Source organism: Acartia tonsa, chromosome 7 (assembly GCF_053477335.1).
Source record: "Acartia tonsa isolate MP-2025a chromosome 7, ASM5347733v1, whole genome shotgun sequence".
NCBI lineage: Eukaryota > Metazoa > Arthropoda > Copepoda > Calanoida > Acartiidae > Acartia > Acartia tonsa.
The window spans coordinates 50,985,408-50,998,265 of NC_137266.1; the positions used below are offsets into that span (position 1 = coordinate 50,985,408).

At 31.3% G+C, this 12,858-nt stretch overlaps 1 protein-coding gene across 2 annotated transcripts in view; it reads right to left on the bottom strand.

The window, feature by feature from the left end:
• Nucleotides 1–12,858, bottom strand: part of LOC145323944 (lachesin-like) — a 56,091-nt gene that overhangs the window by 37,396 nt on the left and 5,837 nt on the right. Inside the window, exons 2-6 of one of the 2 annotated variants that reach the window (XM_080166556.1) lie at nt 11,377–11,497; nt 10,387–10,457; nt 9,805–9,877; nt 9,184–9,201; nt 8,312–8,382 (exon numbers count right to left, since the gene is read on the bottom strand). In XM_080166556.1, coding sequence (XP_080022682.1) covers nt 8,312–8,382; nt 9,184–9,201; nt 9,805–9,877; nt 10,387–10,457; nt 11,377–11,403 — 260 coding nt within the window. In that variant the 5' untranslated portion in view covers nt 11,404–11,497. The remainder of the gene's footprint in view (nt 1–8,311; nt 8,383–9,183; nt 9,202–9,804; nt 9,878–10,386; nt 10,458–11,376; nt 11,498–12,858) is intronic. The other variant, XM_080166558.1, reaches the window with a different exon arrangement.

The following is a 12,858-nucleotide window of genomic DNA, read 5'->3' on the forward strand; positions in this document are numbered from 1 at the left end:
ATTTGTTGAAAAACTGCTTGATACAGGATAATGTTTATGGACATACTTACATTTTTAGGACTTCATTATAGAGTTGCTTCGCTTATAAAATTGTACTTTGTTGTTCCAGGAATCAGTATACCAAAAATCAGACCAATCGGATAATTAGGTCACATACAAATTTGTTGTTAAAAATGTAAAAAAATCAACATGTTTAACATGGACGTACGGACATTCTGGTAATGATTATAGAGTTGCTACGCTTTCTAACTCGTACCTAACTATTACAGGAATCACCATGCAAAATTTGAAATCGATAGGACAATTCTAACATGCCCTAATTAACGAAAAAAGCTATTTTAAAAAGTAAAAAAATCAATATGTTAAAAATGGACGTACGGACATTTTGGTAATGATTATAGAGTTGCTACGCTTTCTAAATCGTACCTAACTACTAAAGGAATCACCATGCAAAATTTGAAATCGATAGGACAATTCTAACATGTCTAAATTAACGAAAAAAGCTATCCGTTACGGACGGACGGACGGACGTACGGACGTACGGACGGACGGACCGACCCTAATTATAGAAAAGCTTCGCTTTTAAAAATAATGATATAATTCATAAAAAAACAAGGATGACAACATCCATAAAAGCGAAGCAGTGAAACGGTAGGACAAACGGACATTAACAATTGTATAGTGTCAGAACTGAATAATCATAATATAAATGTATAAGAGTCAAAGCAAAATTGTAAGTAAATTTGTTGAAAAACTGCTTGATTTAGGATAATGTTTATGGACATACTTACATTTTTAGAACTTGATTATAGAGTTGCTTCGCTTATTACATTATACTTTGTTGTCCTAGGAATCAATATACCAAAAATCAGATCAATCGGATGATTAGATCACTTAAAAATTTGTTGTTAAAAAAGTAAAAAAATCAACATGTTTTAAATGGACGTACGGACATTTTGGTGATGATTATAGAGTTGCTACGCTTTCTAAATCGTACCAAACTATTAAAGGAATCACCATACAAAATTTGAAATCGATAGGACAATTCTAACATGCCTAAATTAACGAAAAAAGCTATCCGTTACGGACGGACGGACGGACGGACGTACGGACGTACGGACGTACGGACGGACGGACCGACCCTAATTATAGAAAAGCTTCGCTTTTAAAAACAATTGAAAGGATTTAAAACTTATTTTTCGGATTTTTTTGTGGGAAAAAAGTATATGGATGCAGTCATGGACAATGAATTAAAATTTCATATATTTTTCCTAATTAAAAATATAGGTCAATAGTAGCTACGTTCCAATTATTTAATTATCTTATTGTAACAGTAAAATACAATATAACAAGGATGACAACATCCATAAAAGCGAAGCGCTAAAATTAAAAATCTAAATTAATGAAAAAAGCTAACCGTTACGGACAGACGGAACAATAAGGGAAAACATGAAAAGCAATGTACTTTGTTAACAACGAAGATATTGTAAACTTACTTAACTTACTTTTGCGTACCAGGGAGAGAGAGAATATTGGGCTGTTCATTACACTAGTACTCAAAGTATTACAATAACGTTTTCCTATTATTTGGCATAACTCCCTTGGGGACTTATATTAAATTTTTATTGGTTGGTCCATTTAGTTGAGTGTAGAAACGTTTCAACAATTAATTGTAATCTACCAATGGGGTAATTAGAGTATCATCAGTGGTGTTGTACATAAATTTATTGGCCCTTGTCTTATCCCTTTAGATCCCTGCTGACATACAGACGAACAAGCCGTAGTTAAAGAGTGGATGCGCAACTAATAATTTTGACCAAAGTTTGGAAAAGAAATATTGAATTGTTTAAAGAAGGGTAAGGTTAGCATGGGAGAAACTCTCATACAATATTTTGGATAGCCTGATATCTAGTTGCCGAATGTGTACGCAGTTTCCTGAGTGTTTCCTCATCCTAGCTCAATATTTACTACTAGCTAAAAAAGCTTCAAACTTCAAAAAAAAAAAATCAAAATTTAAAAAATTCAAATTTATAATGTATATTGTATAAATCGTTTACACATTCAAATTTTGATTTTTTTAAGGGAAGTTTGAAGCTTTTTTAGCTAGTAGTAAATATTGAGCTAGGATGAGGAAACACTCAGGAAACTGCGTACACATTCGGCAACTAGATATCAGGCTATCATATTTTGACAGCACGAGAGCGTAAACAGGGGATGGGGTGAAGTGTTCGAGTTCGAGTTATACTTTTCCACGTCATGATAGAGATTGTATATCTTTGTTTGTTTTCTCCTTGTCTTACATTTTATGGAAACTGGAGGTTTTTAGGCTATTTTACTGCCTCACTACCCTAGATACAAGAAACGAAGCCGTGAGTGAGTTAGTAAGAAGAAAAAGAGTAAAAAAGGAGATTTTAGCTTTCCTAGGTATACAAAAATGAGACAATCAAAGGCTGTTTATAAGGTGTATTTATTTTATATAACGTACAAAAATAACCAAATATAGAGCATCACTGCTTCAAACAAAAAATCCACCAAATTAAAATTTCCAAGTACGCCACTTAGTTGACAAAGTGTCAAAATAGACACTGAATATTTAGCTACAGGGCTAGGAGAAAATAGTTAAATAGATAGATAATTCATTCATAGATAGATAGTTAGATTACAGAAAATTATATTAGAGATAGAGAGATAGAGTTAAATAAAAAATACAAATATATTTTTTAGTCAGGGATGGTAGGGACAATAGACTATAAATTATACTGAGCTGGATCTTTAAATCATTTCAATGGTGCGCCTAATCGGGGTGAGCCATTTTTCCACCAATAAGAGCACAACATTTTACGCTGTGATTGGCTGAAATTCGGCGCACCCCGATTTGGCGCACCATTGAAATGATTTAAACATCCAGCTCTGCTCTTTAAGTTTTACAACATTATTACATTCGTTGACTTAACATTTTTGGGGACGTTGGTTTATCAAGTGTCTGAACGTTTAAACCACTAATTTTAATCTACAAAAGGGGTAATTTTGTGTATTATCTTTGTGAATGTACATCAATTTATCAGCCATTGTCTTATCCTTTAGATCCCTGGTAGAAAAGTCTTGAATATTTAGCCGAAGGGCGAGGAGAAAATTCAGAAAATCACTGAATTTACACATTCATGTTAACATTAGATATTAAAATTATAAGGATAAAACTTAAAATATTTCTATTAAAATAATTGCCAAAATAAATAATGTTTTACAGTTTGAAACATTTTTTTTTTTCTATTTCTTTGCGGTGATAGGGTAAAGGGCATTTTAGAGAAGAAAATAATAGATTTGCAATATTTTTGCATGTTTTTGCAGCCACCAATTTCTCAGACTTACAATTACGTTTTCAGATTTTAGGCTTCCATGTTTGTACTAATCTAATATGCTTTTTACTTTTTATGACAACACACATCAGAAGAAAAGTTTAGAGAGGGGGAAATGCAAAAATAACTTTTCTTTACAAAAGAAATATTTTTTAACTTTGAATATTTCTTTTTTCTTGATGGTCGAACATCTGAGATTTTTTTCACAAAATTTGCTATGTAAGATATTTAGATTTTAATAATCTGTAATAATCTAAAGAGGTAGGGGACATTGGGCCGTCATTACTCTAGTCCCCAAAGTTTTGTAATAACGTTTTCTTATTCGTTGGCTGAACAACTTTGGGACTTTTATTGGTTTTGATTGATTGATTCATTAAGTTGAGTGTTCAAACATTTCAACCAATCATTACAACATCCTGTTTTTTAAAACTTTGCTTCAAGTTTATGTACAATTTAGTTAAGACTTACAAATTAAAGTTCTGACACTCTACAAGAGTTATTGTTTGTTTGATCTTCCTTCTGATTGTAGAGCTTCGCTTTTATGGATGTTGTCATCCTTGGTAATCTGCTCTTAGGGTAAACCTGTTCCAATTATATTGTACCTCCTCTGAGATTAAGTATATACAAATATACAATGTACCTCTAATTCTCCGTTGATTTGGTGCAGGGAGTCATTTTTTCAAGGAATGCCATATCCTTTCCGTATACAAAAGTACCGAAATCGTTCTCCTTTACAATGTAGCTAGCTTGTAATAGGTCCTGGAAAGGTTTATAACTATTTTAGGGGAGGGTACAACCACCCTGCCAAGAGTAATTGCCTTTGGAAAAAAATAACCCCCACAAATTTTTAAAAACTTTTTCTTTAAAATTGTAAGTGGGGTGGGAAAGACTGACCCCCTACCACCAAGTGCCTCTAGAGGCCTCTAGGGGGCGAAGCCGCTAGTATTAATATAAAAAGGCTTGATTTTATTTGTAAAGATGTCCATTCTAAATAAAAGTAGGAATAAATGTATATAAAATTATATATTGCAAGTGTTGTATAAAAGATTAATCCGCAAGGTCCCAAGAGGGTTAATTTCCCTATCTATCTATCAATCAACAAATCTATCTATCTATCTATAGACTATAATTTTCAGGGATTTAAAGGGATAAAATAGTGGCCAATAAATTGATATAAATCCAAAATGATGATACACAAAATTACCTCTTTTGTAGATTACATTTAGTGGTTGAAATATTTGGACACTCAATTTAAGGAACCAACCAATCAATAAGAAGTAATTAGCCAACGAATACGAAAAGGTTATCATAAAACGTTGGGGACTAGTGTAATTAACAGCCAAATGTCTCTTCCCTCATTGGATTATTACGCATACTTAAATTTTTTCTTGGCAAACCAATAAAAATGCAATAAAAGTCTCCAAGTTAAGCCAACGAATAAAAAAAAACGTTACTATAAAAATTTGTGGACTAAAATTACCCCTTGTGTAGATTACATATATTGGTCAAAATATTTGGACACCCAACTTAATTAAACAACCAATAAAAATTAAATAAAAGTCTCCAGTATTGTTAAGCCAATGAATAAGAAAGCGTTATTATATAACTTTGGGGACTAGTGTTATAAACAGCCCAATGTCCCCTCCCTCCATGATAATTGTGCAAGGTCTGTAGGGAATTATCCCTATAAAGGACAAAGTAGGGGTCAATTCTGTTAGGGTAGGAGGAAGTAAAGAGAAAATAATATAATTTCAAATTTATTTATAATTACTAGTGGCTGCACCTCCGGCATCTAGAGAGACTAAAATAGCATATAAACCCCATTTAAATTTGATAAAAGACTCAAACAATCTAGGGACTTATGTGATGCTTTGCTTAAATGTTGAACACAATCGGTTCAGTGGTTAACTATAGTGAAACATCTTTATTCTTTTTAATAATATAATAAAATTAAAATCTTTTAACGGTGTATGTGTCCCCAAATTTACGTAACTTTCCCTCAAAAAATATTTAAAGTGGGGGGGGGGGGGGAGACAAAGCACAAAAAGTCAATGAACTAAGACACTTATAATTTGATGAAAAAAAGGAATATTAATAAAAAAAAAGATTATTTGTGTGGGAGGTTCTTAACGATATTTATGCCAAAATATCCTGTAGTGTTGTTGAGACATGTGGAGTATAGGCCAGGGATCTGAAGGGACAAGGCAATGGCCGATAAATTGATATACGTCCCTTATGATGATACACAAAATTACTCCTTTTGTAGATTACAATTAGTGGTTAAAACGTTTAGACACTCAGGTAAATTAACCCACTAATAAAAATTCAATAAAAGTCTTCAAGGTTATGAAGCCAATGAATAAGAAAATGTGATTATAAGACTTTGGGGACTAGTGTAATTAACAGCCCAATGTCCCAACCCTCCCTGGCTTTTGAGACATATGGAGTAGGCACATAATTGTTTGTTCATTAAGTTTAGTGTCAAAACGTTTTCAACCACTAATTGCAATCTACAGACGGGGTGATCATTAGAGATGTACATAAATTTATTGGCTATTGTCTTATCCCTTTAAATCCTAAATATTAATATCATTACAGATATATTAATGGAATAAACAAGAACAAGAACGCAGCAACTAGCAAAAAGTATTTAGGAAAATATATTAATCGCATAATATTATAGACAGCTTTCTGTGGATAGTAAAAAAGATTTTATCCAGTTTTGTGAGCCTTGACCTGTATTTGTATTTTATAATGCTTACAAAATACGATACATGATATTTCAGTAAAGCTTAGAAAAGTTTTAATCCATATTATTCTAAAAGTTCTGATTAGATATTAGAACTGTTTATTACAATAGTCCCCAAAGTTTTTTAATAGCGTTTTCTTATTCATTGGCTTAATTGAGGAAAATTTTGACTGGTTGATTCATTAAGTTGAGAGTTCAAATGTTTTAACTTCTAATTGTAATCTACAGAAGGGGTAATTTTGTGTATCATTATACGGTATGTTAATCAATTTATCGGTCATTGTGTTATCCCTTTAGATAAGTATTCTTACTAATAATCTTATGAAAGATAAATGACAAAAGCAATGAGGTAAAAAAGGACAAATCTATAATCAATTCAGGAAAAAAATAAAGGGTAGCATCGAAGCATTAGACTAATAAGGATAATTATGTTCAAAGGTAAAATGATCTAACCGCAATTTTTTTTTCTATAGTGAAGGATCACGCTAACCACCCAACCGATATGGTCCTTCTTTACAGTGAAGCTTGTTATAGGGCCAAGGAAGTTTTTAAAACCATTTAGAGGGAGGGAATCTCCACCCTCTTAAAAAATGATACCCCCCCCCCAAAAAAAAATAACCTTTTCTTCTTAAATTTATATTGAAATGGGGGAATGTCACCTAGACCACCACCAAGATGTTTTTAGAGACATAAGATGTAATATAGACTTATACATAGGATTATTGTTTTTAAATTAAATTTAAGATGTTTTTTGGTTATTTTACTTTCTTCCAATACCCAGATAATAGGGGCACAGTAAAAAATCACTAAAAATAACATTGCCAATAAAAATCGTATTTGTTTAATGCAATTTGTCCTTTAGTGTATTGAATATTAATTACCTAACAAGGAAACCAGCAAATTATGTAGTTTACAAACTAACTCCAAATAAAATGTACAATTTTTCTCAAAAATTTCAATTTAGAGCTATGATACAAATTTTAATAAAGTAAGAAAGTATAAAATCCTTACTCACTTGTTTGCGATTCTAATACATAAAGTAGTAAGTTTTTTTGTCCATTTAAAAATCGCTAAACACTGAACTAATTAAGTTTGCTATTTTAGGGAAAATTCATATAGGTATCAGTGTGGTTTTAGGCTTTTTTTTTGCTTACTTCCTCCCAAAATGATCATAGGGCCTTTATAAACTAGATGTTAAACAATTACTGTTATAATTATTTTTAAAGAATAAGTAAAATATTTTTTGATGCTGTTTTACTAATGTACAAATATTTTCATAAAATTATCTTTTATTAAGCCCTGCAGAAGGCTGAAAATACATATGATCTATTTTTGCTGACCTAAACTGATTCAAAGTTGTTACTCTAACACAATCTCTATTGATTAAAACCCCCTAGAGGGAATTCCTTGAACCTAACGTCTGCCAACTTTGATATTGCATTTAAATAAAAAGGTAAAGTAAGGAAATACATTAGATTAAAACACTAGAGGGGTAATAGGTTATATGTCCCAACACCAAAGACCCTGTGCTGGCTTTCAATTGGGAGTTTGAATTTTATCTGATAGTGTCATAAATTTTAACACAGCCAAGTGGCTACAAAAGAGCAGAAAGCATTTTGCTTAAAGACGATAAAGATACTCAAGACATGGGCCAGGTATTTGTCTGGATTATACATCTATACTTAATACATTTATTGGAAATATAACAGCCAACTTAATTTGTATCTTGTTCTAGGGTATGTAAGTTTCTTTTAGTTTAGGAGATAAATTGAAGACAGCTAGATAGATACATAAAAGAACAAGGATGACAACATCCATAAAAAACGAACATTAACTTTTGTAGAGTGACAGAACTTAATAAGCATTTTGACAAAATAGAGCGTAAATTTGTTGCAAAACTGTTAAATTCAGTATACTGTAGGACATAATTACATTTTTAGGACTTGTAAAGGAGAACCATAGCGGTTAAGCGGTTAGAGATAACCTTAGGTACAGACACAATTAAAGACAGATAAACATCCTGTTACTTTTACATTAGGAATAATCATGTTACCTTAGAGAATCTGTTATCTCTAATAATGAGGAGTTCCATAGAAATATCCTTAGGTACAGACACACAGACAGACAAAGAGACATACAGACAGACAGACTAACAGAATGACGGAGAGACATCCTGTTACTTCTCTATTAGGAATAATCTTCTTACCTCAAAGAGAATCTGTTATCTCTGATAATAAGTGAGGAACTCTCAGAAAGTGGAATGGGTCCTTGTCCGGGCTAAAAAAACAATATTTTAGAATTTTTCAAAAAGATCTTTTGGAAGATTTCAATATCATGGAAAGAAAAAAAAGCAGCGGGGTTAGTCGTATTTTCACAGAGCTTTGGATAGGTTATTTTAGGTGAAGTAAATTTTAGTGATTGTCCCGTAGGGTTAGATCCTCCTGCAGGGGCTTGAAATAGGAGAAAAGTTACTGTGGAATTACGACGAAAGCCTCTACTTGGTTTTCTTTCCATGATCCAAACTATATTTTATATTTTAAAAAAAATGTTATTCGGGATTTTTTACAATTACTTTTAAAAATTTTAAGGACTTGTTTATTATTGCTTGAATTTTATCTTACACAAAAAATTTATTGAAAATTTAATAAAGCAGTTTGTTTATATAAAAGCAAAGATGTTTAGAAAGTTTATTTAAAATTATGATTTTATTTATTACTCTAATTTATATTTTTCTCTAGATTTTTTAAAATAAAAAATAAAAACTTTATTTTAGAAAATCATTAAATTATAAAAAGTTGAAAGTCTTTTATATTCAAGCAACCTAAGAGAACCTATCAAATCTTAAAATCAAAATTACTATTAAAAACTAAACAAAATAAAATAAAAGTAATACAATTTTTGTTTTTACTTTTATTAAGGTATAAAAAAGGATTGTTTTTTGTTTTGGTTTCACAATAATTCTAATTTCAAAATTTGATAGATTTTTGAAACCATACTAATCTGTGAGTTTTTGTCCTGTATCAAATTATATGTTATAATTATTTGCAGCTGTGAGTGCAGCTACTCTACACTACTTACCCTGTTGTATCCCCCTATCTGAAAGAAAGTTTTATCAGAGAGAGAGGGGACAATGGGCTGTTTATTACACTAGGCCCCAAAGTTTTATAATAACGTTTTCTTTTCGTTGGCTTGACAACTTTGGGGACTTGCTTGGATCATTAAATTTAGTGTTCCAACATTTCAACCACTAATTGTAATTTACTGAAGGGTTAATTTTATGTATCATAATTGGGGATGATTATTGATTTATCGGTCATTGTCTTATCCCTTCAGATCACTGAATTTTAATATATAAATAACAAAAATTACCCATGAATTATTTTAAAAAAACAATTATTTAAATAGAGAAAAAAAGTAATAGATATAAAAATATGATTAAAAACACAGACAAAATGTAGTAATAATTAAAGGCAACATAAGTTTAAATTTACTGTTTATAACAATCTTATTTAATCTAATTATTTGATCAAATTATTGAAATTTATCAATTAACAGTGAATTTACAATTAAGTGATGTATGAAAATAAATAAATAAAAAAGAACAATTTTGCTGAAAATTAAATGAAACGAATATTAATATTTGAAACAGACTTAAAAACCCTAAACCCTGTTCCACTATACATTAGAAATAACTATTACCTCCTGCTTTTTCCACAAAACCGGGTACTCAGTGGCATATAATACTGAACAGTCCATATCAATTGTACTACTCCTAGATAGATAGATATTCTGGTGCTGCTATCTATAGATAACTTAAAATAAAATGTTTTACAAAAATCTTCTAAAATATTTTTAAAATCCATAAAATTTAATTTTAGTTTTAACTTTAGTTTTTCGTTAACAACTGTAGAGAGCAAACATGCTCGAAATAATTTGTAACGTCTGACTAAATATAGTTCATACTTTGTTTTTAGATTTAAAGTTAGAACGTCACCTTTGAACATACTCTGCACATTGATTTGCAGTGTAACGCGCTTAACTGCCTAGCGTAACTAACACCCATCAGACCAACCAACCTTTTGATTGCACGACCTTTGTCTGAGAAGTCCAGACTCTGAATGGTAATAGGTTGCGCCTGTTAGTGGCCTAGTAATTCTCCCTACTCTAACTATTTATGTCGCGCATCTGACATGGCAGCAGTAGGTACCATTTTTAACGTCTTTATTAAGACGCGGTGTCGGACCGAGATTCGAACATATCATCTATAAAAAAGTATATTACCTTGTAGTGGAAATGTTAGGAGAAATGTATGAAATGGTGGGGGTTCTTTGACCGCTAACAATCGATAAACACTGAAAATAATAGTTATTTCTCGCATCGTATTATAAACAGCTTTCCGCGGACATAGAATGTACAATTACAAGATTAAAACTAGTTTTTTAACCCCGAGATGCCGAAGGCACGGGCTGAAAAAACTAATTTTAATCTTAGGATTGTACATTTTTATATTCGTAGAAAGCTGGATATAATACGATGCTAGACATAGTTTATTCGTATGGATGAGAACCGGTTTCTATCCACCGGATTCGAATGAATATGAGAAAATTATTTTATGTCATTGTTATTTATTCTAAGAAAGGCCAGTTGAGATTAAAGAAGAACGGGTAGGGGGGAGGGGAGTTTTTTTTCAGGAATGTCTTCTTAGCAAAGGGTAAAAAAGAATGGATAAATAGAAAACGTAGTAGTAGATTTTGTCGTATTTTCACAGTAGCTTTGCGGGGCCAATTTTCTAACCCTGCGGGGAAATCATTAGCATTTACTTAACCTAACCTAACCTAACCTAACCTAAACTAAAAAACCCTATCAAAAGTTACTGTGAAAATACGACGAAACCTGCTACTTCGTTTTCTTTCCATGATTCACTAATTTTTATGATGACATTAAAAGTTAAGTTAATTAAACTGACTGTAATTTTTGCATTTTTGACTTAAGCAACGTGTTTAATAGTAAAAAACGTTAAACTTAATAATGATATTCAAACTTCGTATTGGCTGATTTAAAGAGTGTATCTCTAGATAATTTGTAGTTCACTTGTAGTTCACTTTAGTGTCTCTATTAGCGTAACGTACAAATTTTTTTGGAGATTATCATTTCAGAAGTCCCAAAGGCCAAATAAATGACAAGAAAGCATTGACATTTTAAGTATAATTGTTGGAAAAAGCGAACACTGTGACTTTTTGAAAAGAAGCATAAAAAAATCCATAAACTTACCGAAACTAGAACAAAATATTTCTCCATGTTGAAGCAAATCACTTTTTCTCTTCTCTATCTGTTGGAAGTTGAAACTTTTTCCACTCTTTTCTCACAGACTATCAAGTAAGGCTGGTGAAATCTAGGCAAAAAAAGCAAATACAAATTTGGTTTGTAACAGTGAATGACTTTAAAATACATAGGTACCCAATGTCTTATTTCTTTGCCTCAAAAAATTTGGGTACTTAACTTGAATTTTCATTGGTTGTATCCAAACTAGTAGTTTTCAAATAAGGGATAACTTTGTTTATCAACATTGGGGATTTGCATCAATTGATCGTCCATTGTCTTAAAATATTTGGGTTTTCAGGAGTTTAAAAAAATAAAAAGGTCTAAGTTGATGTACATTAGAACACATTCTATGTATATTAAAATAAATTCAGAATTTTCTTTTTTTTGTATTCTTTAAATATAAGAGCATAATTAAAGGGTGAGGATGTATAAAAACGATTATTTTACTACCCTTACACTTGAAGGGTTGGGACCAATTTCCATGGATCTAAAGGGATAAGATAATGGCCGATAAATTAATGAACATTACAAATGATGCAACATAAAATTAACCCTATATTAGATAATAGTTAGTGGTTGAAACGATTGGACACTCAACTTAATGAACCAACCAGTCAAAAATTAATAAAATTCCCTAAGCTTGTTAAGCCAACAAATAAGAAAACGTTATAAAAAGTTGGGGACTAGTGTAATAAACAGCCAATGTTCCCTCCCTCCCTGACCAATTTCACTGAATGACTAGCAGCTCAGGACAGTTTTAATAAACATCAAAGTTGTAGATAAAGTTTTTTTTTCAAGGAGGGTTGAATACGAGAAATGTTATCAAAACTTATATTATTTCTGTAGCAAAGCTAATCTACAATTTGTATCTGCGTTTGGTTTTAATAATGGAAAACCCAAAAGTAAGAGTAAGGTCTATCAAGTGAGTCCAAACAAATTCGAATGGCGGATTTTTTTTTCAATTGGAAATAAATGAGAAGCAGCTCATAGTGCCTATAAGAAAATGACGTCATACATTACAAATGAACAATGCTACTTCATTTTTTCATTGGTCAATTAAAATATATACTGGCCTATCATTGGTCATCTGTATTCTATGACGTAATTTTTTGTAGGCACTAAAATTCGATGTTTGTTGGGTTATAAATTTAGGGAGGGGGGTAAAATCTACTTTGTAATATGTAATATGATGGCCCACTCACTAAAATACTAGGATTCAAGGGAGAGGTAGATAGATATATAGATAGAGATATAGAAAGGTAGATAGATAGATAGATAGATATATAGCCTTGATGGTAAGTTATATTTAATATGATGGCTCACTCACTCTTATACTAGGATTCAAGGGATAGATAGATAGAGAGAGAGATGAATATATAAAGGTGATTGATAGCCTTGATGGTAAGTTGTATGTAATATGATGGCTCACTC